The sequence below is a fragment of the Argopecten irradians genome, chromosome 2 (assembly GCF_041381155.1).
Source record: "Argopecten irradians isolate NY chromosome 2, Ai_NY, whole genome shotgun sequence".
Lineage (NCBI taxonomy): Eukaryota > Metazoa > Mollusca > Bivalvia > Pectinida > Pectinidae > Argopecten > Argopecten irradians.
The window spans coordinates 60,569,528-60,597,441 of NC_091135.1; the positions used below are offsets into that span (position 1 = coordinate 60,569,528).

The 27,914-nt window shown below is 36.5% G+C and overlaps 1 protein-coding gene and 1 pseudogene across 1 annotated transcript in view; both read left to right on the forward strand.

The window, feature by feature from the left end:
* Positions 1–8,585: 8,585 nt before the first annotated feature.
* LOC138317045 (piggyBac transposable element-derived protein 4-like) lies at positions 8,586–10,051 on the forward strand (annotated as a pseudogene).
* A 10,642-nt stretch (positions 10,052–20,693) lies between these two features.
* LOC138316130 (multidrug and toxin extrusion protein 1-like) overlaps positions 20,694–27,914 on the forward strand; it is a 28,697-nt gene continuing 21,476 nt past the window's right edge. Inside the window, exons 1-4 of the mRNA XM_069257650.1 lie at positions 20,694–20,837; positions 22,192–22,293; positions 25,002–25,070; positions 25,963–26,011. Coding sequence (XP_069113751.1) covers positions 20,709–20,837; positions 22,192–22,293; positions 25,002–25,070; positions 25,963–26,011 — 349 coding nt within the window. The 5' untranslated portion in view covers positions 20,694–20,708. The remainder of the gene's footprint in view (positions 20,838–22,191; positions 22,294–25,001; positions 25,071–25,962; positions 26,012–27,914) is intronic.

Consider the following 27,914-nt stretch of genomic DNA (forward strand, 5'->3'; position numbering starts at 1 on the left):
CCGCTGGTCTGATTTCAACAAGATTTGACTGGTAGCATTCTTATGGGCTACTAACTGAAAATTGTACAAATGATGGGGCTGACCCCCCCCCCCCTGGGGCCTGAGGGGCGGGGCCTAAAGGGGTCAATTTGGCTATTACCATTTAAACGACTTCTTCTCTGAAACTAAGCATGGGATAGTACCCAAAATGCAATGGTAGCATCCTTATAGGGTGGGGATTCAAAATTGTACAAATGATGGGGCTGACACCCTGGGGGCCTGAGGGGCGGGGTCAAAAGGGGTCAATTTGGCTATTACCATTTAAACGACTTCTTCTCTGAAACTATGCATGGGATAGCACCCAAAATGCAATGGTAGCATCCTTATAGGGTGGGGATTCAAAATTGTACAAATGATGGGGCTGACACCCTGGGGGCCTGAGGGGCGGGGTCAAAAGGGGTCAATTTGGCTTTTCCATATAAACAACTTCTTCTCTGAAACTAAGCATGAGATAGCACTCATAATGCAATGGTAGCATCGTTATAGGGTGGGGATTCAAAATTGTACAAATGATGGGGCTGACTCCCTAGGGGCCTGAGGGGGAGGTCAAAAGGGATCAATTTGGCTATTTCCATATAAATGACTTCTTCTCTGCAACTAAGCATGGGATATATATATATAGCACCCATAATGCAATGGTAGCATCCTTATAGGGTGAGGTTTCAAAATTGTGCAAATGATAGGGCTGACCCCCCGGGGGCTTGAGGGGTGGGGTCAAAAGGGGTCAATTTGGCTATTTCTATTTAAACAACTTCTCTGCAACTAAGCATGGGATAGCACTCATAATGCAATGGTAGCATCCTTATAGGGTGGGGATTCAAAATTGTACAAATGATGGGACTGATCCCCCCAGGGGCTGAGGGGCGGGGTCGAAAGGGAGCAATTTTTGCTGTTGTTATATAAACGACTTCTTCTCTGCAACTCAGCATGGAAGAGCACTCATAATGCAATAGTAGCATCCTTATAGGATGGGGATTTAAAATTGTACAAAGTATAGGGTTGACTCCCTGGGGCCTTACACGCGGGGCCAAAAAGGTCAATTAGGCTATTTTTTCATATAAATTACTTCCTCTCTGAACCTCAAAAATTGTATTGGATAGCATATTTGTATGGTATCTATAGCATCATTATATGGTTGTGTCTCAAAATTAAACAAATTTTGGAGTCAATTTTACTAATTTTTCTAATTGTACAATCCGCGCGAGTCTTAGTGATAATTACAAAAAACAAAAACAGGTGAGCGATACAGGCCCTCTGGGCCTCTTGTTTAGGTCACCTGACCATAGGTCATGGTCACCTATTGCGATAGTCTTTTGTTTGTCCTCGTGCCTCATTCGTTGTGCAACGTCATTAACATTTCCTTGTGAACGCGATATCTTGAGTAAATATAAACCAAGCTTAATGAAAGATCTTGTACGAGGTCGAAAATCAGATTGATTTGACAGTATTTTACAGAGTTATTGTCCTTTGCACTTATAACTATTATTGGACCTTGTGAACGCGATAACTTTAATAAATGTAAACCGAGCTTTATGAAACTTTGTGTGTAGACTAACATTAAAACAACCTCATAAGAGTTTGAAAATCAGCTTGATTCGACAGTAATTTACGGAGTTATTGCCCTTATTTGCACTTATTATTAATATTGGACCTTGTGAACGCGATTACTTTAGTAAATATGTACCAAGCTTAATGAAATTGAATTTTGTGAACATGATAACATGAGTAAATATGATCCGAGCTTAATGAAACTTTGCATATAGACTAACATTGGAAATATCTTTAATTAGTTTTAAAATAAGCTTGATTTGACTCTAACTTATTTATGGAGTTATTACCCTTTGCAATGATAATTATTGAACCTTTTGAACACGGTAATGTGAGTAAATATGCACCAAATATAATGAAACTTTGTTTGTAGACCTATTAGATGTATGTTTCTATTTCGTGAACAAAAGACACCAGTTGGCTAGTAAATTACATAACTAATTTGTATCCAGTATCGGGTGACCGTTAAGACCAATGGGTCTCTTGTCTTATTTTTTTCAACTTTTTATGACCACAATGTCCAGATACCCGATATTGGGCATGTTGTTGTCAATTACAACCGTTTCATTTAAAGAAAAAAGAGGAAAATTACGTTCGAGTAAGATTATAGTGATGGAATATATGCTTGATTCAGTAAATACCTTATCGATTACCAAAAGGTTCACATTCTGATGTCAAGCAGCTACGACCAAATTTCAAATGAGCTTTCTTTTAACGTCTTGAAAGTGAAAGATGTTTAAATGCAATGTGTAAATCAAATTTCTTGAGTCTGCAATTTACTTTTCAAGGTCTCTGATAATAAAGAAGGGAAGAATTACAACACGAAATCAATAAAGATCCAGGGGAGGAGATGCCATTAATAATAGGAAACGCCATCAAATGCCTGAGAAAGGAGTTTGACGAATTTCTCGAGGACCAAATCAACACCACGAGAGTAGAACAGCAGGTCCAAGAGGGATAAGAAGCATAGAAAACCTAGGTCTCCCAGGGAAATTCAAAGCCTGGATGTACCAGTATGGTGTCTTGCCACGCCCGCCTAGCTTGGCCCCAAATGTTTTATGAGATAACAACTTCAACGATGAAGAGGATGGAGCTTATCATCAATGGACAACTTAAGACGTGGTTTGGAGTTCTTCTAAACTTGACTGCAGTAAGCTTATAGCAGGACGGCAAAACTCCAACTTCCACTCTCTTCTTTAGTTGAAGAATTCAAGACGGACAAGGCAAGGCTCATCATGACCTCAAAAGACTTTAAGTGTGACAGGGTGTTGCTAGTATCCATAGACGTACGCGATATCGTGGGGACAACCACTAGGGAGGAATGACTTAGGAACATATAAAACACTCTCTGAAAGGAAGTTAATGTCACAGAGAAGCGGAGGTTGGTAGAAAGCGATGAGAAGTAGTGAAGAAAAATAAGGTGAACCAAAGCAATGAAACTGGGTGTCAAGGCGGACTGGCCAATGTGGGACACGGAATTAAGTGTACTGTCCTGGACAGAAATCTGGAAGTATACGCAATTCCAAATGGAGATTCGCCTCCGATCTGTGTTTGATGTGCTACAAACCCGAACAAATCTCTGCCCTCTGTGTGGACTGAGAGGAACTCTCCAACACATACTCACCTTCTGTCATGTGGTCTTATAACAGGGAAAATATACATAGCGCCACAATCAAGTCCTAAGGAGCTGACAGATGGTTTGGAAAAGGAGCGGAGGAGCAGCAAATCCAGTCAACCCAGGTCCAATCATACACAAACTAGGTTTGTGAGAGAATGTGAAACGTGAACAAATAGACACGAGAGATCAACCGGAATTATCAGTCAGGCAGGGGACTGACTGGAAACTGGCTGTATATCTCAACCAGATATTAACTTTTCCGGATATTGTTCCCACCAAACTCTGACCGGATATATGGTTGAACAAAGAAACCCGTCATTCAACTAACAGTGGCATCAAGGAGGAAATGTGACAGTGAGGAGCATTCCATGAAAGAAATCGGGAAAGTTTTATGCACTGGTAATGGGATGCTTGGAGCGGGACTAGCTGACACGGAGATGACATGGAATTACCCAGTTTGGATACAAAAGCTTCCTTGCACATTTGATTCTGTTTGGAGAATGCTATCTGCATTAGGTTTGTCGGGCGAAATACACAATGAGTGAATATCTCCCCGAACAAGTTACCAAACTTTTATTAAAGGATACGTATGATGTATTACATTTTCATTCCACGAATTTTAATCACTGCAAACTATACTGAAATTGAAATTGTGATAAGTAGAAACAAAGACAACGAAAGTTGTTTGATAGCATAAACAACTCATTTATACAAAGGCCCACCTTTAACCTTATACTGCATATGATGTTTGTAGCATCCTACCATGAGGTTTGAATTTGAGTTTGAATCAATGATCCTGACCTTCACTCGAGGTTAAAGCTGAGATGGCCTAATCTGAAAACCTCAAATTGACAATATTTTCACAACAACCAATACGTAGGCATGTACAGTAATCTTAGAAATATTGTGGTACAAATGTTCAACGTGTATGGCGTGCCGATATGGGCAGTCGTAGTCTACGGTCATACGCGCGTCCGAATACTAGCAAGACCAGGTATAAACTACGCCGATAATGGTCACGGACTTCTGCACATCACCTTTGGGCGAGCTGACTCCCAAGAGGTGAAGTCCAACTCCTTGGAAGCCCATCTCGTCCAGTGTCCTCAGGCGCTAATCTGAATTCCTCAAATTGACAACTTCATCTTAACAACCAATACGTAGACATGTGACAGTAATGTTAGAAACATTGTCAAACACTTATAAACATGCTAGGATTGAGTTTGTGTTAAATGGGGGTAAAAAGAAACTTGATTTACCCCATTGCAGATCACTTGGTGATATCTCACCCTGACTGATAATAATACATCGTCTGAGAGAGTTTATTAAGATCATTGATTAAACAACAACAACAACAACAACAAAACAACCGTATTGTGATACAGTTAATATCCTCAAAGATTGTTCGGTTACAGAAGTGACGGGAAATCACATGTAGTCATTGATATATAAAGTGTTATCTTTATCTACTAGTAAGTATAACCTTTAATATTCAATATACTAATCATTCTCAACTTGTATTTTGAATTGCGCACCGGTTTCGGTAACATTAAACTCTACAAAGTACATGTGTATATGACTTTGAGCTAAATGTATAATGTACTAGCCAATGTGATAGGTAGGATACCTTTACCGACATATGTTAATGATGAGGGTGCGAGTGGTTGATAGATTAGTATCAGCGAAGCACCTGCTGTCCGACACCACATGCGGGTATGTATGTTCAGCAATCCTACGGAGGCAAGGGAAAGGTGGGACACAGGACAGTTTCACGGAATATATTTGGATTCTTCCTTAGGATTTCTTCGAAAAGAAACAAGCTATCAAGGTTGGTGCACTCGATAAAAATCGCCTCCAAAATATTTTCATAGAAATTGATAAAAACTTTCAAGCTTTCTGTTTCGGTCTTATGTTGATAAGTTCTAAAATGTTTCTGCTTGATATAGTTGGAATTGTAATTATATAGCTAATGTTTTGTTCATGACTATTGTCAAAGAAAAACAACGACAGGAATTGTATAATGTGTCATATATAGCATACCAGGTTACTTCGCTATTATATGATTCTGTAAGACAGCACTGTAAAGTTGGAAATATTCAAGGTAGAACACTCGCACGTACGTTTCATGGAACCTACTAAAATTATACTAGTATATCGCACACAGCGAATGTGGCATGTATTCAACTGCAGTGTCTGGCATGTGGAAACTGGTAACATTAATGAATTGATAAACCATTCCTATATATATATAAATATATATACACAATATCTTAAGGCTCAATGTTATCCTGTTGAGGTAATAGAGCATGGTATTAGAAAGGCAATTGAAAAGGGACCTTTTACATCCCGCATACATGAACATAAAGTTAATACGGCTTTGATTCCTTTTGTTTCTACTTTCAATCCAAGAAATTTCAATATTTTTCCTGTGATTAAAAATAAATGTAATGAGTTAATGCAAAGTAGTGATCGTATGAGAAAGATTTTTGAAAACCATACAATTTTGCAAAGTAGAAGACAACCTAAAAATTTAAAACAAATGTTGACAAGTTCCAGGTTCAATAAATCTATTGCTGACCCCGTGGTGTCGAAATGTAAGATACCTAGATGCGGTACATGTCCAATTATTATTGAATGTAGTACATATGTTTTTAAAAATGGCTTGCATTTTACTGTAAAAGCAAACATGAATTGCAAATCGAAGTGTGTGATATATGCTATAATTTGTTCTCGTTGTGGTGATTTTTACATCGGCCAAACTAGTAATGAACTTAGAACACGTATGACTGTTCATAGGCAACAAACAAGAACGGATTCTCTACGTAATTTGAATGTCAATAAGCATGTTCATGATTGTGCAGGTGATCAATTTAATGTTATACCTTTATATCAATTACATTCTTCAGACTCTGTTTTGTTGGAAAACAAAGAAAATCAACTTATAAAAATATTAAAACTAACTCTCAATAAGCCATAATAGAAAATTGCGCAACTTCATATTATTGTTATGTAAACGTGTGTACCTTGTGACGTCACGCTATTTGTTACGTCATTAATTTGTTCTTTGAAAAATAAACATTTCTACTCCTGAAGAGCCATCATGAAATGGTGAATGTACAAGAGGAAAGTCGTTGACTTTTATTATATATATATATATATATATATATGTGTAAATGTTTGACAGAATGATACTGAATTCTGGTATCCTTATGGGTTTTCATACGCATGTATTTTTGTACAATGACTTCGTTATGTAATGCAACTGGTTGCGATAACATCTGCTCTGTAACGTTACGGTACTATTTATGATATTACGATCAGACAGTTTCTACATTACCGTGTATATATGTAAATCATACACCTGTTTCCGTCATTTTTTCTATGACGACATATTTGGCTCAAAAAATTTCTCCATATTTGTCGCGGAGAATCGACTAATAAATAATGTGTGATTTCAATCCAAATCAATTGTGAATGGGAAACAATGTGTGATTTCAATCCGAATCAATCGTGAATGGGACTACGAATTATTGACCAAGAAATCCATGGGATGCAAGTTTTATCGTGTGTGATTAAAAGCGCAACCACCATCTTTGGGTATGTTTGACTCCATAAGTTTTCATTTTCTTATATGCAATAATGCCGACTATATTTTTAACGTGATCTCGTTCAAATCGAACAATATCTAATCTGCAGTATTGGTACCCTCTCAATCAAAGTTTGCTCTAATTGATGTATAATTACTTTAACTCGGATATACGGATGCCTCCAAGTTTTACACCCTTCAGACCAGTAGACATGGAGATGCTTAAACCAGGGTTGATTTATATTTAACCAAGAGCACCACTTGTTGTAGCGTAAGGAAATCGGCTTACAGCCAAAGAGATACATTGTATGACCCCTTTCCTCCTCTAGCTATCATGCTCAGGTTGGATTTTAATTCGGGAAAGCCCCTGTAGCTACAGCACCTACTAAAAGTCGCAAATCGCTTATTCAACTATGCGGTTCTTTGATATTAATTGTCCACCGCAATTAAAGCCCTTTGTTCGCAAACAACATAATTTATCATGACGTCAGACACTGACGGCGTAATGGCGTGGTTCCGCTTATTTCCCCAGAAGAAAATCGAAGAAATGCAAGATTTCAAGAAAATCCAAGACTGCTCAACATGCCTCCTAGGGATGCCAGGTCCATTATATACTTTAGGCTTTTATTTCCCGAATGCCTGATGAAGGAGATCGTTCGTCAAACGAACAGGTAAATAGGCAACATGATAAACTATCTGCGTTAACAAGTGCGACGTGATTACACCTAGTACCAGTAATATTGATTTACCAAGTTGAAACGGAATAGAATATATTTGATGATCAACCTTAGAAATTATTTGTCATATTTGATGATCAACCTTAGAAATTATTTGTCATGCACTTTGTGAGTGGATCTTTTTATAAGTTTTATTAAGAAAGTGCATTAGAAAGGAAATTATTTATCAAATGTTGTGAAATATGTAGATACAACGGTAATCAGCAAAATACGAAACACATTAACACTGACAAAATTATACACTACAGCAGCCCATCACTTAATTGTCTGCGTATCATATGTTTTTGTAACTTAATATCACATAAAATAAAGAACACAGTCTTGTAAATAACATTCAAAGCTTTACGGCAAATCTATAAAATCTTTCTTCCATTGTACCTTTCATAAATATAAATATCGTCCCACTCGTCCTACCCAGTACATGTACTTCTGATAATACATATTATGTATTTTGATAATACCGATTTACTGTATACTTGTATTTGAAAATACCGATTTACTGTATACATGTATTTGATAATACCGATCTACTGTATACATGTATTTGGTAATACCGATCTACTGTATACATGTATTTGATAATACCGATCTACTGTATACATGTATTTGATAATACCGATCTACTGTATACATATATTTGATAATACCGATCTACTGTATACATGTATTTGATAATACCGATCTACCGTATACATGTATTTGATAATACCGATCTACCGTATACATGTATTTGATAATACCGATCTACTGTATAAATGTATTTGATAATACCAATCTTCTGTATGCGTGTATTTGATAATGTCGATCTACTCTATACGTGTATTTGATAATATCGGTATACTCTATACACATGTAGCATGCAGTACATATATTTTAAAAACGTTATCCATTCCTTAATTGCAATTCTATTGTCATTTACATGTATTTGTATTTATTACTTTGACAGATGTGCGAGGAATTATCTGCGAACGACAGATAATTTAGGCAGGTTCGCACGAGCGCATAGATGGAAACCATTGACAATACAGACGTTCAAATCCTTTTTGGCCATATATTTAACATGGAAATTGTTAGAAAGACCTCCATAGAAGAGTATTGGAATTCAATGTTTCCGAGCTAACTTTCATCCTGGTTTAAGACATTTTCTTCTAGGAATACATTCCCAAACATCTTAAAGTTCCTGCACGTTGCTAATTATCGGAGATTGGCAGACAGACAGGTATGTGTTATTGAGTGATATAGCTTAGGCTAGGTCTTATGTTTTATATAAAATATGAATGTGAGCATTCATTAAATAACAGAGACTAAAAGCCTGTCATACTTCCTTTTATAAAATTGTAAAGCTAATTTGGCGTCCCTGAATGTTGTAATACGATACAGTAAAAGACTTAGCAATTTATCAAAATTGTACAATGTATACAGTTTTTAATGTGATATGTTTATTAGAATGTTTCATTATTTTGCAGCATCCATCATATGATCCAGCTGCACGCTTCAAGCCACTGCTGACCTTCATCAACAGAATGTTTCAAAGGTTTCTGATACCCAATCAGGAGCTATGTGTAGACGAGACGCTAGTGTAGTATAATGCGTCAGCATATCCCAACCAAGGCAGCCAAATTCGGTATCAAGTTCTGGATGCTGTGTGAAGCGGCAACTGGATACGTCATCCGGATGATGATTTAAAGGGGGCGACAATTTGATCCAACACCAAAAGGAGAGCTGCAAGGAACTCATGTCGTGGAAAGTCTCTTGAGAGAAACCTCCCTGTTTCACAGAGGCTACCATGCATTCTGCGATAACTATTTCACTTCTCTTAATCTTGCATCACGTCTTCTAACACGCAATACCTATGTAACGGGAACACTGCGAAAAAATCGCCCTATGCCGCGTACCATTCACAGGCAGACACCCAGACTGGCACTGCCATTTACATGCGCCAGAGAGATGTTCTTTGTGTAGCGTACAAAGACGAAGTGGGTAAAGAAACCAGTGCTTATGTTGATCACTTTCCTTCCTGCTCAGGACCTCAGACCGGACGCCCAAACATGGGAGCTATCGATTCGTCTGACGCTGTGATGAGCGTATATAGCTGCGTTCGACGCAATAAAAATGTTTGGAAAAAGTAGTATTGCATCTGTTTCATCGAATCATGATGAATGCGTATATTTTATATATAGAACAACACGTCGGATAGAGTGGTGTCAAAGGTTAAGTTTATTCAGATGGTCATAGAAGATTTAGCTGGAGTTCAGCCCGATGTACAGGTAGCAAGACCGAGATCAAGGAGATGTCATGTAGACGTCCTCCCGCAACGGAAGTAAAAAGACTGTTGCATATGCTCTAGCCGTGCTCGCGGAGAAATCAGGCGCCGAAGCCAAACTGAATGTACGCTTTGCAGGAGAGGATTGCATAGAGAATGTATTCGATTACACCACTGCATAGAAATGTAGATTTAAAACTACACCATCAACTGAAATACAAGAATTATGTATATAGGCCTGTGTTGTGTAAACTTTGTTTCGGAAATACACGGGATTTCACTCATTTTATGTATGTCAGATTGACTTACGGTTGATCCTGAGAATAAACTTCTCTTTGTGTTGTTAGTTAGTCAATATAGCACAGTGGCGTGTATACATACAATATAACTCAACTTTGCTGGATTCATCATTTTTCATACGTCATAAACTCGCCTTTGTAATAGTTAAAAACAGAAACATATGAGATGTATAAGGATGATATAATAAGTATTTGTATATTAATACAATTAAAAAAAATATTAATATTTTCTTTCTTCTAATAATCATTAAGGATGTACTCCTCTGAGAAGTCAAAATTTTCTTGTATTAAACTTTTTTTCTCATATAGATTTTTGGAAAGAGGAGTTCATACCATGAAAGAAAATGAAAGAAAAAACATATGTCCGTGTGCTCGTTTTTGAGTTATTGTCACTCAAAGATACCAAAATGACAAAATAGTGGATTTTATTGGAATTTCACCGTTTTGACCACATACACTAGAATGTAAAGCCATAATTTCCTAATGAGGTGTTTGATATGTATGGATGTTTGTAGAATTTATTTTCCAGTAGACTTCATTAAAAATATATCAGTTATGATTAATAAGAGTCATATTTTTTCTCAAAATAACAACATATGCTACCCCTACCCCTTAATTTTGAGCTCCAAAATGCACCATTTTCAGCCATTTTTGTCAATAGTATGTTAACTTAAAAGCATTATATTATACTTCATATTTCAATATTTATTTATTTTGAAAATGGTAGCCGTCTGGTTGATGATTTCCATTTTCAGTATTTAGATTTGATACACAGCTTTAAATTGCCTTTCTTCCAACAATGTCTGTCATTTCCCAGTTTGTTTGATATAACATACACTGTATATGGCCATTACCACGTGTTTATTGTCGACAGATGTCCAGAACATATTCACAAAATGCTAATTGACACAGACACTAAGAATATGATGGTCGAGTAGTGTTTGATGTCTGTTTGTTTATAACCATGGGGGTAGTCATGATAAAGCTGTTGACTGCTCACTGAAAACGAAATCCTAGTCATCTGAAACTATTTATAAATATATTGCTCGTGAGAGAGCTTGACGCAATCTATCATATGAAGTATTTTAGCTTAGTATTATGCAGGTAGTTTGAATTGCGAACGCTGAATGTTTCATAAGTTACAAGTTATATGTCGTTCAATAATGTCTGCTTTACGGCTTCGTCCAATGCTTGGAAGTAAAAGTCGACTAAATATAGGATTTGCTATTTTCTCTTCCTAAATGGCTTCGCTATTTTCAGCCTATTTTGTTGACATTAACGTCCAAATTTAAGTCGTTTAAGGATGGCCTTTATGCATTTTGGTATATTCGTGATATGTCTCCTTGTAATAATATATCTCTTGTTATCTTCTTTTTATAGTGCTATTTCATTGAAACATGCCAAACAGCACACCCCACCCGATTGATTAGATTGACAATGGAAAAACCAGTCGTCCCACTTCGTTTAGATCAGGAAGAGTAGAAACTGGCCATTTCATAGACTAATGCCTCCCTTGACACTACAATTTTGATATTGACTTGAGCAAACGGCGATGTGAAGAAGGATATGGGTTCTGTTCCTGACCACTATATTCTCCTCTGTATCTCGTTGTTAACATTTAGCATGAGGAAAGAAGACGACTGGTTTACTCATTGTCTTTATAATGTGACCGGATGACATATGCTGTTCTTTGGCAATATGTGACATCATGACGTTAAGCATAATCTTGACTCCAACACACCAACTGGCTAAGCCTGTCTTCGGGAAAGTAATCTTGCAGAAGTGGCTATGTACTGCATTTCCTCATCTTTTATATTTAGTATTGCAAAGCTGCGATGGCATGCTTTGCTTGTTTGTTTGATTATTTTTACGTCTGATTAACAGCCATGGTCATTTAAAGACGGCCTACCATGTATCCATTGTGTAGCATGTGTTAAGTACGAGGTGCGTGTTTTAGGAGACTGCGGTATTTTCGTGTTGTGTCTTCTTCTATAGTGAAACTGTTGCCCTTTTTATAGTGCTATATCACTGAAGTATGCAGCCGAAGACACCAAGCAACGCACCCCATCCGGTCACATTATACTGACACCGGGCGAACCAGTCGTCATAATCCTTTATGCTGAACGCTATGCAGGAACAAGGAACTACCATTTTTATAGACTTTGGTGTGTCTCGGCCAGGGGACAGAACCCAGAGCCTACCTCATATGGGCGAACGCTCAACAACAAGCCAAAGGTGAGGAGATGCCAAAGGAGACGTAAGGAAGAACAAAGCCATTTAGTAAGAAGAGAAAATATAATATCCTAAATTTAGTCGCCTTTAACGATCATGCAATATGGACAGCAGGTACAATGTTCTAACGCCCTACCTGCAGGGCAGGGGAAGGCATGCAAGAATATGTTTAGAACAGTGTGTTTAAAAATAAGTTCAGATTTTAAACTGTTATAACTTCTTCATTAAAAAATCATAATAGTACGAATTAAGACATTATGGAAAGCAAGGGACATCATCATTTGTTGAAATATAACCATTAACGGCTACGGTTTCATAATAAAACATTATGACGGCATCAATAGTATCACTAAAAACAATAATCTACTGGTTTTTACCAAGATACATTTGATCAAACAGATTTACATTATTGCATTAAAATTCTCATTATTTCAACGAAGAAATTGTAATTAGAGGTGAAATTTTGGTAAGGAGGTAAATGTACCTAAAACATTACATAGAAACAGGAATTGTTTTTCTTACATCAATATTACAGTTTGAATCTTCATAATAAATACTTGTAAAGGAGACTTTTCGGCAAATTATTGTCTAATATCCAGATGACGTCACTGATATAAATGGCACCATTTCCGCGAAAACTTCGGAAATTACTGAAGTGTGTTTTATGTAATATATGAACTGCATGTGTTAAACTGCATCTATAGATTCACACCAATTAAATTGGTTGGATGACCATGTATGTATTGTTTACAGTTTGTATCTGGATCTTACTGGGTTTGGTTTTTTTTTATAATGTATTAAATTCGGGACATGTTTTCTGAAACACACTGTACATAGAAGGTATTGATTGGTCGGAAATATAAGCAAATATGACAAACAAATATCAATATTGTAGTTTTTATCTCGGCAGTTTTACCCATGACGCAACAAAACAGAACAGGAATTTGCCTAAAAAGTTCATAGTCTCTTACGATGTGTTCAAGCTTACAAACAAATCTTATAAAAATGTATCTACATACGTAGATGCCAACACAAATCCTTATTAAATATTAATTCTCTAGTGTATTACAATTATGAGCATTATAAAGTTAACACACATATCATCAATAACAAAGGGGAGAAAATGGGATAAATTAATACAGATTCTTGACTAAGCTTGTATATATAAATTAATACAGATTCTTGACTAAGCTTGTACATATAAATTAATACAGATTCTTGACTAAGCTTATATATATAAATTAATACAGATTCTTGACTAAGCTTATATATATAAATTAATACAGATTCTTGACTAAGCTTATATATATAAATTAATACAGATTCTTGACTAAGCTTATATATATAAATTAATACAGATTCTTGACTAAGCTTATATATATATAAATTAATACAGATTCTTGACTAAGCTTATATATATAAATTAATACAGATTCTTGACTAAGCTTATATATATAAATTAATACAGATTCTTGACTAAGCTTATATATATATAAATTAATACAGATTCTTGACTAAGCTTATATATATAAATTAATACAGATTCTTGACTAAGCTTATATATATAAATTAATACAGATTCTTGACTAAGCTTATATATATAAATTAATACAGATTCTTGACTAAGCTTATATATATAAATTAATACAGATTCTTGACTAAGCTTGCATATATAAATTAATACAGATTCTTGACTAAGCTTGCATATATAAATTAATACAGATTCTTGACTAAGCTTGCATATATAAATTAATACAGATTCTTGACTAAGCTTGCATATATAAATTAATACAGATTCTTGACTAAGCTTGCATATATAAATTAATACAGATTCTTGACTAAGCTTGACTAATTTGATTCTCAATCATATATAAATTAATACAGATTCTTGACTAAGCTTGCATATATAAATTAATACAGATTCTTGACTAAGCTTGCATATATAAATTAATACAGATTCTTGACTAAGCTTATATATATAAATTAATACAGATTCTTGACTAAGCTTATATATATAAATGAATATGTTTCCCCATTAAAATGTGTACATTTGAACGTTTTTCTTGAAATGTAAATAAAACTCTCTTGTATGCCCCCAGCCTCTGTCCTAATAATCAGTTTAATTACGAATAGAGTAATAGTATTTGCTACTATACAATTATACGTAGATTAATAACAAACATATTGCAACTTTATCTACCATCCATTTCTTGATGATTACATAATTATATAACCTTTTTGGATTCTTTTTAGCTTCATATCTACAGTGTAGGTATAATGAAGATAGAGTAAGATTTTCTTTGACATACATACTAACAATAAAAGGTTATTTCATGGTTTCATGTCTCTTCACGTTTCTTTTTCTTCTTTTCACTTTTCTTCTTGTCTGTGGTGTTTATGTGTTTGGTGTGTGAGATGATGCGTGTGAGTGTATGTATGTGTTTGGTGTGTGAGATGATGAGGGTGAGTGTATGTGTGTGTTTGGTGGGTGAGATGATGAGGGTGAGTGTATGTATGTGTTTGGTATGTGAGATGATGAGGGTGAGTGTATGTATGTGTTTGGTATGCGAGATGATGCGTGTGGGTGTATGTGTGTGTTTGGTGTGTGAGATGATGAGGGTGAGTGTATGTATGTGTTTGGTATGCGAGATGATGCGTGTGAGTGTATGTGTGTGTTTGGTGTGTGAGATGATGCGTGTGAGAGTATGTATGTGTTTGGTGTGTGAGATGATGCGTGTGAGTGTATGTATGTGTTTGGTGTGTGAGATGATGCGTGTGAGTGTATGTATGTGTTTGGTGTGTGAGATGATGAGGGTGAGTGTATTTATATGTTTGGTGTGTTAGATGATGCGTGTGAGTGTATGTGTGTGTTTGGTGTGTGAGATGATGAGGGTGAGTGTATGTATGTGTTTGGTGTGTGAGATGATGCGTGTGAGTGTATGTGTGTGTTTGGTGTGTGAGATGATGAGGGTGAGTGTATGTATATGTTTGGTGTGTGAGATGATGCGTGTGAGTGTATGTGTGTGTTTGGTGTGTGAGATGATGCGTGTGAGAGTATGTATGTGTTTGGTGTGTGAGATGATGCGTGTGAGTGTATGTGTGTGTTTTGTGTGTGAGATGATGCGTGTGAGTATATGTGTGTGTTTGGTGTGTGAGATGATGCATTTATCGCCAATATAAGATGTAATATTTTGCATGTTGGCGCATTAATTACAAAATGTATTATTTAGCTTACGTAACAGCTGGAATTATACATTTTAATTAAATTCACATCCATGCTTGTTTATTTTTAATATCATTGTCATATGTCAAAATTACATCAACAAAAACATCCCAAACACTACTTGTTATCATGAAAATAGACTATATTTAGAGGATAGTTTACCACAGAGCAGTAGTAGAGCTCCATGGACCGTCCAAATTTTATTTATATGATATTTTGTATCAATACTTTATGTTACTACGCTATAGTACCACTTTTAGCAAAATAAATATATTTTGCGCACCATGATAGATATGCTAGAACACCCAATGTATGTTACACACCAATGCATGCAAAAATATGACAACCAATGCTTATATTTACATTTTACATTTTAATAGTCATTATCGCTTTAAAAAAGAAAACAGATAAAAATAAAGTGATAATATTGGTAAAATTAAATTCTGTAAGACTGTAAATATATGCAGGCCTCTGGGGCCTTTTCCGGACATGGCGGTTAGAGTTACCCCCTTGCCATGCTCTCTAAGTTGTAGAACAGTTTACAGCCATGTGCACGCTGTTACAACGCATAGCTCCATGCAGTATGGGAGTACGCTTGGTGGGCCATTAAATATCTTTTTAACCCACCCTCCCATCCCCTTTTGCTTTGCCCACTAGGGTAATATTATTCGCATTGCTTCCTATCTCCATAGTAGTATTACTATAGATAGTTCTTTCCATATAATGTAGGGGGTCAAAGTTTTTTTAGACATTTCAACTTTTCAATTTTTCTCTATATGTACAATTAATTTATTTTATTTTTACTGTCAATGGATATTGACTTGTAATAATTTTATGTGTAAATTTTTATTAAATTTGCCCATTCTTTATGTTGGTTGGTTTGCTGTTGTCATTTAGATAGCTTTACACTTAACATTTATATCGTACAAAGCATGAAAATAAAACTTATACGTCTTGCATAGGAAAAAATGTCAGTCGATGGAACAGCCTATGATTTTGCGGGAAACACTGTGTGCCACTGGCTTCCGGTATGTTGTCATGGACGCAATAGATGAAATAGTCTTATCGATAAACCAGATATACAAAGATAAATTCAACCGACTTCAATCCATTTCAAATATTTTAATTAGACATATTGTCATATTGTTATATTTAAGAATAATTTTGCAGTGAATTTTCACACTGACTTGAACCCAGTATATACGTGACCTTTTCAACTTTGATTGTGGTATTAGTACGCCAGAGCCTAACAGCCAATGTTAATATTGGAAAATAACATACATTGGTCTTAGTAGCTACATATTCCGAATTTGCATATTACAGATTTATCTGCACTTGCGGGTAGGTATTGATTGTGACGTCATATGTTTGCGAGCGTAACGTCATACGTTTCGGAGAAAACGACGTGCATTGCGCTCACAAAATAATGACGTAACAATCGATACCCTACCGCAAGGGAGCTAACTCTGTAATATGCAAAGACGGAATAGGTACTATGCAGTGGTAACGTAAATATTGTTTTATATACAGACGAAATCTACGTTTTGCTTATATTTACGGTGGCTGATTTGTGCCATTTCGTCTTTTCGTCTTTTCGCCCCGAAAAGACGAAAATTAAGAAACCTTAAATTTCGTCTTTTCGCCCCGAAAAGACGAAAAGACGAGATTTTTGAAGGCGAAAAGACGAAAATTAAAGGCGCTAATTAGCGTGCTTCACTTTCGTCTTTTCGTGTTTGACTTTTCGTCTTTTCGAAATTTAAATTTGTTAATTTTCGTCTTTTCGGGGCGAAAAGACGAAAAGACGAGAATTAAGATATTTAATGTTGGTCTTTTCGGGGCGAAAAGACGAAAAGACGAAATGGCATAAATCAGCCACCGTATATATTTCTATTAATGAAAGTTATGTCATAAAGGCTCGTGGCATATCAAATTTTTGATCTCGTTGATAAATTTCATATCACATAGTCACTCATGTAAGATTCTCTATATATATCATCATCATAGTTGACTTTCTGTATCTGAAATATCGAGGATTAAATTTAGCCATTTCTAATTCAGTTTTATTTAAAGTTACATATGGAAAGATTGCCATTGCCATGTATACACACAACCGCGACATTGATTAAAGGTAAACCTTTCTTCCTCACTTCCTCATGAAAACAATTGCTGTGTCTAGGATAGAGTTTGTATATGCAGTAAGCGTGCCTACATGTACTACTGAATAACGTATGTGATATTTTGTACATAAAGGTATATTCCTCTAAGTAATCGATGCTTTGTAATATGTAAAACCAGCACACCTGTGATTTATATAATTTCCATGACTGATATCTTTGTCATTGGGGATGTCACTCCATTTGTTGAAGGCAACCAGGTATTCCGACCTTTTCTGCATGCTCCACAACAACGAGCGCAAAGTCAGCTAGTCAGTTTTCATTATCTGGAGAACTGGGCACATAACGGACAAGGGTGCCATCATTTGTTAATGTGCAGTTATATGCTTAACTTTGACCAAACGACAGCAGCAATACCTTTCGACTTGAGACATCTTCCCTTTGGCTCGATTTAGTTATAACTGCCTGACAGAGATCTAGGGTTCGAGTGGAACCGGAGACAGACATTAAAATGTTCGCTAATCATGTGGTGTATTACATGACTTTGTACAAGTTAAATATTAATCAAACTGCATACTTTGACGGGGACACAATGGAAATGAAATGAGCAAAGAGAAAGCATGTCGTCGAAACCATTGTGCTTAAATGACCCTCAATTTACCTGTTTCACATACGTTATCTTCTAAGGGTGCATGGTGCTTGTTTATGCATGCACTTACTGTGACGGATATTATCATATATTACCTTGTAGTTTCTACCTCAGGCTCTCGTGGCTCAATAGAACGGTGTACTTATTGTGAAGGGAAACTTCCTCTCCCTGGAACAACACACCCCTGGTTACAAGAAAATCGGACGCTATTACATACATCAGAAAGGCAACCAAAATGTACTTTGTGCAAATAACTGCTATGGATATCACAGCTTGTTTGCCTTCCTCTCATACATGATTCATATCTTATGTACGTGGTGATATTGCCGGAAAACCATATAAATCTCGGTATAACTTCTTTGCATTATTATCATTCGTTCTTCGTAGTGCACATTGACAATGCAAACAACTGTCGCGATGTAAATAATCGATATGACTGTTTATATTCTGGACGATGCATCAAGAAAGTGTGCATATTCTGGACCTCCTTTGTTTGTAGTTACGAAAAGTCTTACATCGTTACAACAATCATTAAATGGTAGGCCTATTCATCTACATTGTTGAACTTTCAGATATATTTTTTGCTTTTATCCACTTATATCAGGGAAAAGCAATATTATTGTTATATGTTATATATGTCCAGAAAACATTTTAATTGTCCGCAAGTTGTAGTTTTAGCTCACCTAGCCCGAAGTGCCTATTGTCATTGGTGGCGTCCGACATCTATCTGTTCGTCAATATTTTCTTTGAATCGCTACTGTCATAAAGGATTTCAACATAGTTTGGACAGAGACATCCTGGGAATGAGGATAGCAAAACTTGATGTCATAAATGGTGACTCTGACTCCCCTTGGACCGAAGAAGCGGAGCCCAATGATCGCTACTAATAATTAATTACTTAATGGATTTACAGTAAATATGTCTGAATCAAAAGAATAATAAAAACACATCAAATTTAAACAAGAGGCCCAGAGGGCCTGTATCGCTCACCTGGTTTGTAATGCCTAGTAAGGTTCATTGTTTCTTTTCTGAAGGAATTTGAATATTTACCTCTAATTCCCCTATTGGGCCCACTCTTTCTGCTCAAGGGGGTCAGAGCCAAAAATTATAGGAATTCTGTTAACCCCAAGGATGTTTCTGGGCCAAATTTGGTTAAACTCCAAGCAGAACTCTAAGACTAGTAGCGATTTATAGGATTTACCTAAATTTCCCTATTGGGCCCCGCCCCTCCTGCCCCCAGGGGGGTCAGAGCCAAAATTTATACAAGTTCTATTCTCCTTCCCCCAAGGATGTTTCTGGCCAAATTTGGTTTCAATCCATGCAGAACTCTAGGACAAGTAGCGATTTATAGGATTTACCTCTATTTCCCCTATTGGGCCCGCCCCTCCTGCCCCCGGGGGTCAGAGCCAAAATTTATATAAGTTCTGTTCCCTTTCCCCTAAGAATGTTTCTGGCCAAATTTGGTTACAATCCATGCAGAACTCTAGGACAAGTAGCGATTTATAGGATTTACCTCTATTTCCCCTATTGGGCCCCGCCCCTCCTGTCCTCGGGGGGTCAGAGCAAAAATTTAAACAAGTTCTGATCCCCTTCCCCCAAGGATGTTTCTGGCCAAATTTGGTTACAATCCATGCAGAACTCTAGGACAAGTAGCGATTTATAGGATTTACCTAAATTTCCCTTATTGGGCCCCGCCCCTCCTGTCCCCGGGGGGTCAGAGCCAAAATTTATACAAGTTCTGTTCCCCTTCCCCCAAGGATGTTTCTGGCCAAATTTGGTTACAATCCATGCAGAACACTAGGACAGGTAGCGATTTATAGGATTTACCTCAATTTCACCTATTGGGCCCCGCCCCTCCTGCCCCCGGGGGGTCAGAGCCAATATTTATACAAGTTCTATTCCCCTTCCCCCAAGGATGTTTCTGGCCAAATTTGTTTTCAATCCATGCAGAACTCTAGGACAAGTAGCGATTTATAGGATTTACCTCAATTTCCCCTATTGGGCCCCGCCCCTCCTGTCCCCGGGGGGTCAGAGCAAAAATTTATACAAGTTCTGTTCCCCTCCCCCCAAGGATGTTTCTGGCCAAATTTGGTTAAAATCCATGCAGAACTCTATGACTAGTAGCGATTTAAAGGAAATGTTGACGGACAGACGGACGACGGACGGACGGACGGACGGACGGACGACGGACGACGGACGACGGACGCCGCGCCATGACATAAGCTCACCGGCCCTTTGGGCCAGGTGAGCTAAAAAAAAAAGCCCAAAATATTGAAGTATTCGTTTCGCGAAACCTCATATGAAATGGACGCTCATGCAAGTTTTATGTTTATACTACCATTTATTTTTAATGATATATGTTTTATATGACTATATTCACCAGGGTTCTGACCAACGCCTGTGATGCCATGCCCGTCGTGGGAACGAGCAACACAATGGTTGCTCACGTCACAGGGCGTCCTCAAGGACAAGTTCAAGGACGACGGCTACAGGGCCCAGCTAAAGGAGCTGCTACGTCTCTCCTGGCCAATGGTAGGACAGTTCGTCCTCTCTTGGTATTTGTATTGGGACGTACAAAAAATGTCGTTTTCTGTATTGCTACTATTGATACTAATTTCTGCAATTTTAAAGACCACCTTGGATTATCTCCCGATCTCATTTCTGTCTTGAATATTAAAAAAAAAGTTTTATTTCGTTTCTGAAACCTATATCAACTATATCCATATTCAAATATTCTTAGGAAAGCCTATACCGATAGTGACAGTACAACATTGTGTAAGCTCGATTAGGTCTCGATGTAGATTGATAAAACACCCTCTCCCAACTTTTCTTACTATTAGCTATATGTTCAGATCTTGTGTCGATTACATGGATTTTATGTAACTACGGTGGCTGATTTGTGCCATTTTGTCTTTTCGTCTTTTCGCCCCGAAAAGACGAAAATTAAGAAACCTTAAATTTCGTCTTTTCGTCTTTTCGCCCCGAAAAGACGAAATTTAACAAATTTAAATTTCGTCTTTTCGCCCCGAAAAAACGAAAATTGACAAACCTAATTTTCTTCTGTTCGTCTTTTCGCATAAATCAGCCACCGTAGGTAACGGTTTTGTCGATTTTTTTTAACAATGAGTAGTTCTAGTCATTGAGATTCAGAGATACAAACAAAACAAAATTCGTTACCACCTTACTCCTCACGCCACGTTCCTCTAAAGGTTGTTTTGTTTTGCTTTACTTTGGTATTTCGCAATTTAAAAGTTTGATCCTGTTGCTATGTAGATATCTCTGATTATAATACAAAAAATGTCGTTAGGTTTTCAGTGCAATTATCTAAAAAAAATGCACAATAGTAAAACTACCCTTTGCCAATCTCACAATACGTGGTTAAGATACATGTAACCTTGGTTAAATAGAGAGACGTTATACTTTACACAACGTGAATTAAGGATGTAGTCTCATGATAAGGGAGATAGATCATGATTTTTTCATGCAGACGCTTAAGTTATGACAGTGTCCCAAGCTCTTCAAGCATTTGAATGACCGCGATTTGATTAATATCCCCTTTTCATCTTATTAGTTTTAAAAAGAACAATACTAATTATCCAATTAACCTTATATTGCTATTTTATGATATATCTATATTGATTAAACATTGTTATTCATTTTTAAAACTATTGACATCTAGATTATATTGTAACAGGAAAACCTACAGTGAATGTATATATAATAAGGGAGATAACTCTATTGTTATTAACGTCCTTTCCTTCCTTTGGTATTAATTACCAATTGAACCTCCTTTTTAAACTTATAACGCTCACCATTTTGTGTATTTTGGTAAAAAATATCTTGATTCGATAATTTCATTTGTAATGATTATAGTTTTTTCTGGCAGGTGGTGACCTATCTCTCTATCTACTCCATGTCTTGTGTCAGTATTGCCTTCTGTGGACAGTTCAGCAAGGAGGCTCTGGACGGGGCATCTCTGTCCACCACGGTAAATATAACCTATCTCTCTATCTACTCCATGTCCTATGTCAGTATTGCTTTTTGTGGACAGTTCAGCAAAGAGGCTCTGGACGGGGCATCTCTGTCCACCACGGTAAATATAACATACTCCATGTCCTGTGTCAGTATTGCCTTCTGTGGACAGTTCAGTAAGAAGGCTCTGGACGGGGCTCTCTGTCCACGTCAGTAAATAAAACTAATCTTTCTATCTACTCATCCTGTGTCAGTATTGTCTTCTGTGGACAGTTCAGCAAGGAGGCTCTGGACGGGGCATCTCTGTCCACCACGATAAATATAACCTATCTCTCTATCTACTCCATATGCTGTGTCAGTATTGTCTTCTGTGGACAGTTCAGCAAGGAGGCTCTGGACGGGCATCTCTGTCCACCACGGTAAATATAACCTATCTCTCTATCTACTCCATGTCCTGTGTCAGTATTGCCTTTTGTGGACAGTTCAGTAAGAAGGCTCTGGACGGGGCATCTTTGTCCACCACGGTAAATATAACATATCGCTCTATCTACTCCATGTCTTGTGTCAGTATTGCCTTCTATGGACAGTTCAGCAAGGAGGCTCTGGACGGGGCATCTCTGTCCACCACGGTAAATATAACCTACTCAATGTCCTCTGTCCACCACGATAAATATAACCTATTTCTCTATCTACTCCATATCCTGTGTCAGTATTGCCTTCTGTGGACAGTTCAGTAAGAAGGGTCTGGACGGGCATCTCTGTCCACCACGGTAAATATAACCTACTCAATGTCCTCTGTCCACCACGATAAATATAACCTATTTCTCTATCTACTCCATATCCTGTGTCAGTATTGCCTTTTGTGGACAGTTCAGCAAAGAGGCTCTGGGCGGGCATCTCTGTCCACCACGGTAAATATATCCTACTCAATGTCCTCTGTCCACCACGATAAATATAACCTATTTCTCTATCTACTCCATATCCTGTGTCAGTATTGCCTTTTTTGGACAGTTCAGTAAGAAGGGTCTGGACGGGGCATGTTTGTCCACCACGGTAAATATATCCTACTCAATGTCCCGTGTCACTAATGCCTTCTGTGGACAGTTCAGTAAGAAGGGTCTGGACGGGGCATCTTTGTCCACCACGGTAAATATAACCTACTCAATGTCCTGTGTCACTATTGCCTTCAGTGGACAATTCAGTAAGAAGGGTCTGGACGGGGCATCTTTGTCCACCACGGTAAATATATCCTACTCAATGTCCTGTGTCAGTATTGCCTTCTGTGGACAGTTCAGTAAGAAGGGTCTGGACGGGGCATCTTTGTCCACCACGGTAAATATATCCTACTCAATGTCCTGTGTCACTATTGCCTTCTGTGGACAGTTCAGTAAGAAGGGTCTGGACGGGGCATCTTTGTCCACCACGGTAAATATATCCTACTTAATGTCCTGTGTCAGTATTGCCTTCTGTGGACAGTTCAGTAAGAAGGGTCTGGACGGGGCATCTCTGTCCACCACGGTAAATATAACCTACTCAATGTCCTCTGTCCACCACGATAAATATAACCTACCTCTCTATCTACTCCATATCCTGTGTCAGTATTGTCTTCTGTGGACAGTTCAGCAAGGAGGCTCTGGGCGGGGCATCTCTGTCCACCACGGTAAATATAACCTATCTCTCTATCTACTCCATGTCCTTTGTCAGTATTGCCTTTTGTGGACAGTTCAGTAAGAAGGCTCTGGACGGGGCATCTTTGTCCACCACGGTAAATATATCCTACTCAATGTCCTGTGTCAGTATTGCCTTCTGTGGACAGTTCAGTAAGAAGGGTCTGGACGGGGCATCTCTGTCCACCACGGTAAATATAACCTACTCAATGTCCTGTGTCACTATTGCCTTCTGTGGACAGTTCAGTAAGAAGGGTCTGGACGGGGCATCTTTGTCCACCACGGTAAATATTACCTATAACCAAACTATGCTATAGGATATTCGATAACATCATACAATTGGTGAAGTAATCATTCCGTATAATGCAATTATCGTTTCATGAACTCTGATTTGGACTAGCGGAAGGAAACAACGGACGTTAACATTGAAATCAAACACGAAAGTGGAGTGACACTAGAAAAGGGAAAAGAAAACAAAAAAATTGATAAGAATGAATAATAAATATTGAAGTAGATGACAGTAAATGACAATTGTCGGGAGATATTTTGGCATTGATTCTCGAAAAAAAATATGTCTGCCAAGTGAAATTATTTTATAACATTATATACAAATGTAGAATGATACAGTTGTGAGCCCTATACAGATATTTTAATAGTTCTCTGACCGCAGCAAAAAAGTTGTATCACTCATTTCCATGACTGAGTTATATTATGTGGGTATTTGTTTTATTTTGTAGAACGTAAAACACTAAGCTAGGCATTTTAAAGCACATTGTAATGGCCTAGTGTTTTATTATTAACAGTTGTGTAGATTTTGAGGACGTGTCAGTTCAAGAATAACTTTTGAATTAAATGTTAAAATACTCTAGTATACCAGGACAAATTCTTAATTTTCCATAGAAAATCATTACATATTTTAAGGAATGCTCCATAACTTGAGACTTTTTTCTTGGCTTATGTAATGTTTTACTATAGAGAAAATTATGTTATGGAATTGCTTAAAGTTAAGAAATGTTGGTGTAATTTGGCTATGCTGTTTATGGCGCTCTCTTTCCAGATAACCAATGTACTTGGGACTTCTGTCATGGTTGGATTGTCGTCTGCATTCGACACACTGTTTCCCCAGGTAATCATCATTTAATATGTGTTTGGTTAGGATTACAAACACTGTTTCCCCAGGTAATCATCATTTAATATGTGTTTGGTTAGGATTACAAACACTGTTTCCCCAGGTAATCATCATTTAATATGTGTTTGGTTAGGATTACAAACACTGTTTCCCCAGGTAATCATCATTTAATATGTGTTTGGTTAGGATTACAAACACTGTTTCCCCAGGTAATCATCATTTAATATGTGTTTGGTTAGGATTATAAACACTGTTTCCCCAGGTAATCATCATTTAATATGTGTTTGGTTAGGATTACAAACACTGTTTCCCCAGGTAATCATCATTTAATATGTGTTTGGTTAGGATTACAAACACTGTTTCCCCAGGTAATCATCATTTAATATGTGTTTTGGTTAGGATTACAAACACTGTTTCCCCAGGTAATCATCATTTAATATGTGTTTGGTTAGGATTACAAACACTGTTTCCCCAGGTAATCATCATTTAATATGTGTTTGGTTAGGATTACAAACACTGTTTCCCCAGGTAATCATCATTTAATATGTGTTTGGTTAGGATTACAAACACTGTTTCCCCAGGTAATCATCATTTAATAGATGTCTGGTTAGGATTACAGTGAAACATAAAAAAAAACAAGGAAAAACGACTGTGATCATGAGATATCATTCTATTTTCCTGTTATCTAGCTTCTCAATAACATGTACCCAGATTCATTTTATTTATTAATATCCCAGCGGTTATCTCAATTTGACTATTTGGATTTACAATAACTGCTTTCAATGGCGGTCGATTATTTTGGAAATTCCGATCCATCGATGACTATTTTATATTACTGAAAACAACCCAGGATATATATGTTTTAAAGATAGACATTTGTTTCTTGTAGACATATGGAAGTGGGAACCAGTTCGGCGTAGGGGTCATTCTACAGAGAGGTTGGTACTAATAAGAATTGTTCTATGTCAAATACAATATAGACGACTACCAATACTGAGTATCAATCAAATACACATAACTACCATAGAAAATATTGAAACGATAAAAGAATAGTTGGTGAAGTTGGTATAACCATTTTTTCACCATTTAGTAAACCTTGTTGTATAAGTATATCGAACATGGTAGTCCATCTTAGCCGTCATTTGTTGTAATTCTTAATTCCAAAGTTGGCGGGAATATTGGTTTTAATTTGTATCTTTTTCCGCCAGAAATTTGTCAGACACATTTCTCAAACACTATTGCATGATACATTTGAAATTTTGCACGAATGTTCACCATGGTAAGGAAATGTGGGCGCGACGCGAGTAATTTCCAAATCGCCGACTACAATGGCTGCCAGAGCCGATTCATTCTCACTTAGCCAACATTCTGAAATTTACCTGTATTACCTGGCCAACATGTCAAGTTTTACACCTGAGTGAGTTTCAGCTATAGTCTGTTCTTACTTTCTATGATATGAAATATTTATAAAATAGACAAGTTGAAGATTAAAATGGATGTGTGTAGGAAAGTTTTAGTTTTAAAAGTTACATTTTCAGGTAAAAAAACAAAACTTTTTTTCAAATTATCAATAACGGAACCTTCATTTCAAGATGGTAACTCACTACTTTGTTTTACAAAATGATCCATTTAGAAAAGAAAACAAATAAAATGTATGATTTCCAATTTTAATTCTAAAAATAGTGTCTTCTGATAATTATAATAATGCTTGATAGCCTTTCTGTAGAACTGGTACATATAATTAGATGGTATTTGCATTAATTACTATAATGCTGTTTTATCATCGTTAATTAGGCTTTTTGAGCGATAATGGTACATATTTTCCTAATATATGAGATACATGTAAGTGTTGTTATAATTAATTAATCGAAATAGTTAGCAGTGTTTTGAATTATGGATGTGAAATATGGGGATTTCATAAAGCTCCTGACATTGAAAATGTACAAAGCAGTTTCTTTAAAAGAGTACTTGGTGCGAAGAAAAACATTACTAATGCTATGGTAAATATTGAACTTAAAAGAATTTCTTTATCTATTATCAGGAAAATTAGAAATCGAAGAAAATAATCATAGCTGGATTTTTCAGTCTAGATTGGAATTAAACAATTGTGGTTTGGGCTATATATATGATTTGGAATCGTTTCTTAAATCTGATTCTAATCGATTTAAACTCAAATTAGAAGATCTTTTTAGACAGGAATGTATACGTTTGATAAATGATTCATCTAAAGGAAATTCATACAAACATACTATTTTTGTCAACCTTATTCAAATAATATTCTAGACATTAAAGTTAAGAGAAACATATCTAAATTCCGATTATCTGCACATGATTTGAATATATAGAGGGGAAGATACAGGAATATACCTGATTATGTTCATTTTGTAATGATGATATTGAAGATGAATTCCATTTCGTTATAAAATGTAAGGTGTATGAAGTTTAAATTTTATAAAACCATATTATGTCAGAAATCCTAGCTTGTTAAAGTAAATTCAATTATTAAATACACAAAATGTAAAGGAATTAAATAATTTGGGTAAATATATTTCTTTTGCTTTAGAAAGAAGAAAATTGCTGTCAGGTTAAGACCAACAATTGTTACTCTCTCTCTCTCTCTATTCTACAAAAGATGTAGAATTTAATGTTTTGTTTTTTTTTTTATTTTATTTTATCTCATTTACTACATTTGCAGTAAAGAACTGTACATGTATTAAAATATGCACTGTGAAAAATGTGATGACAAACATTTCTAGTGCTGCTTGCTGATGAACTTAGGTGGAAATAATTTTAAAATAGTAGCTATATTCTCACTATATAGTTACTTTTAATATCCATCTG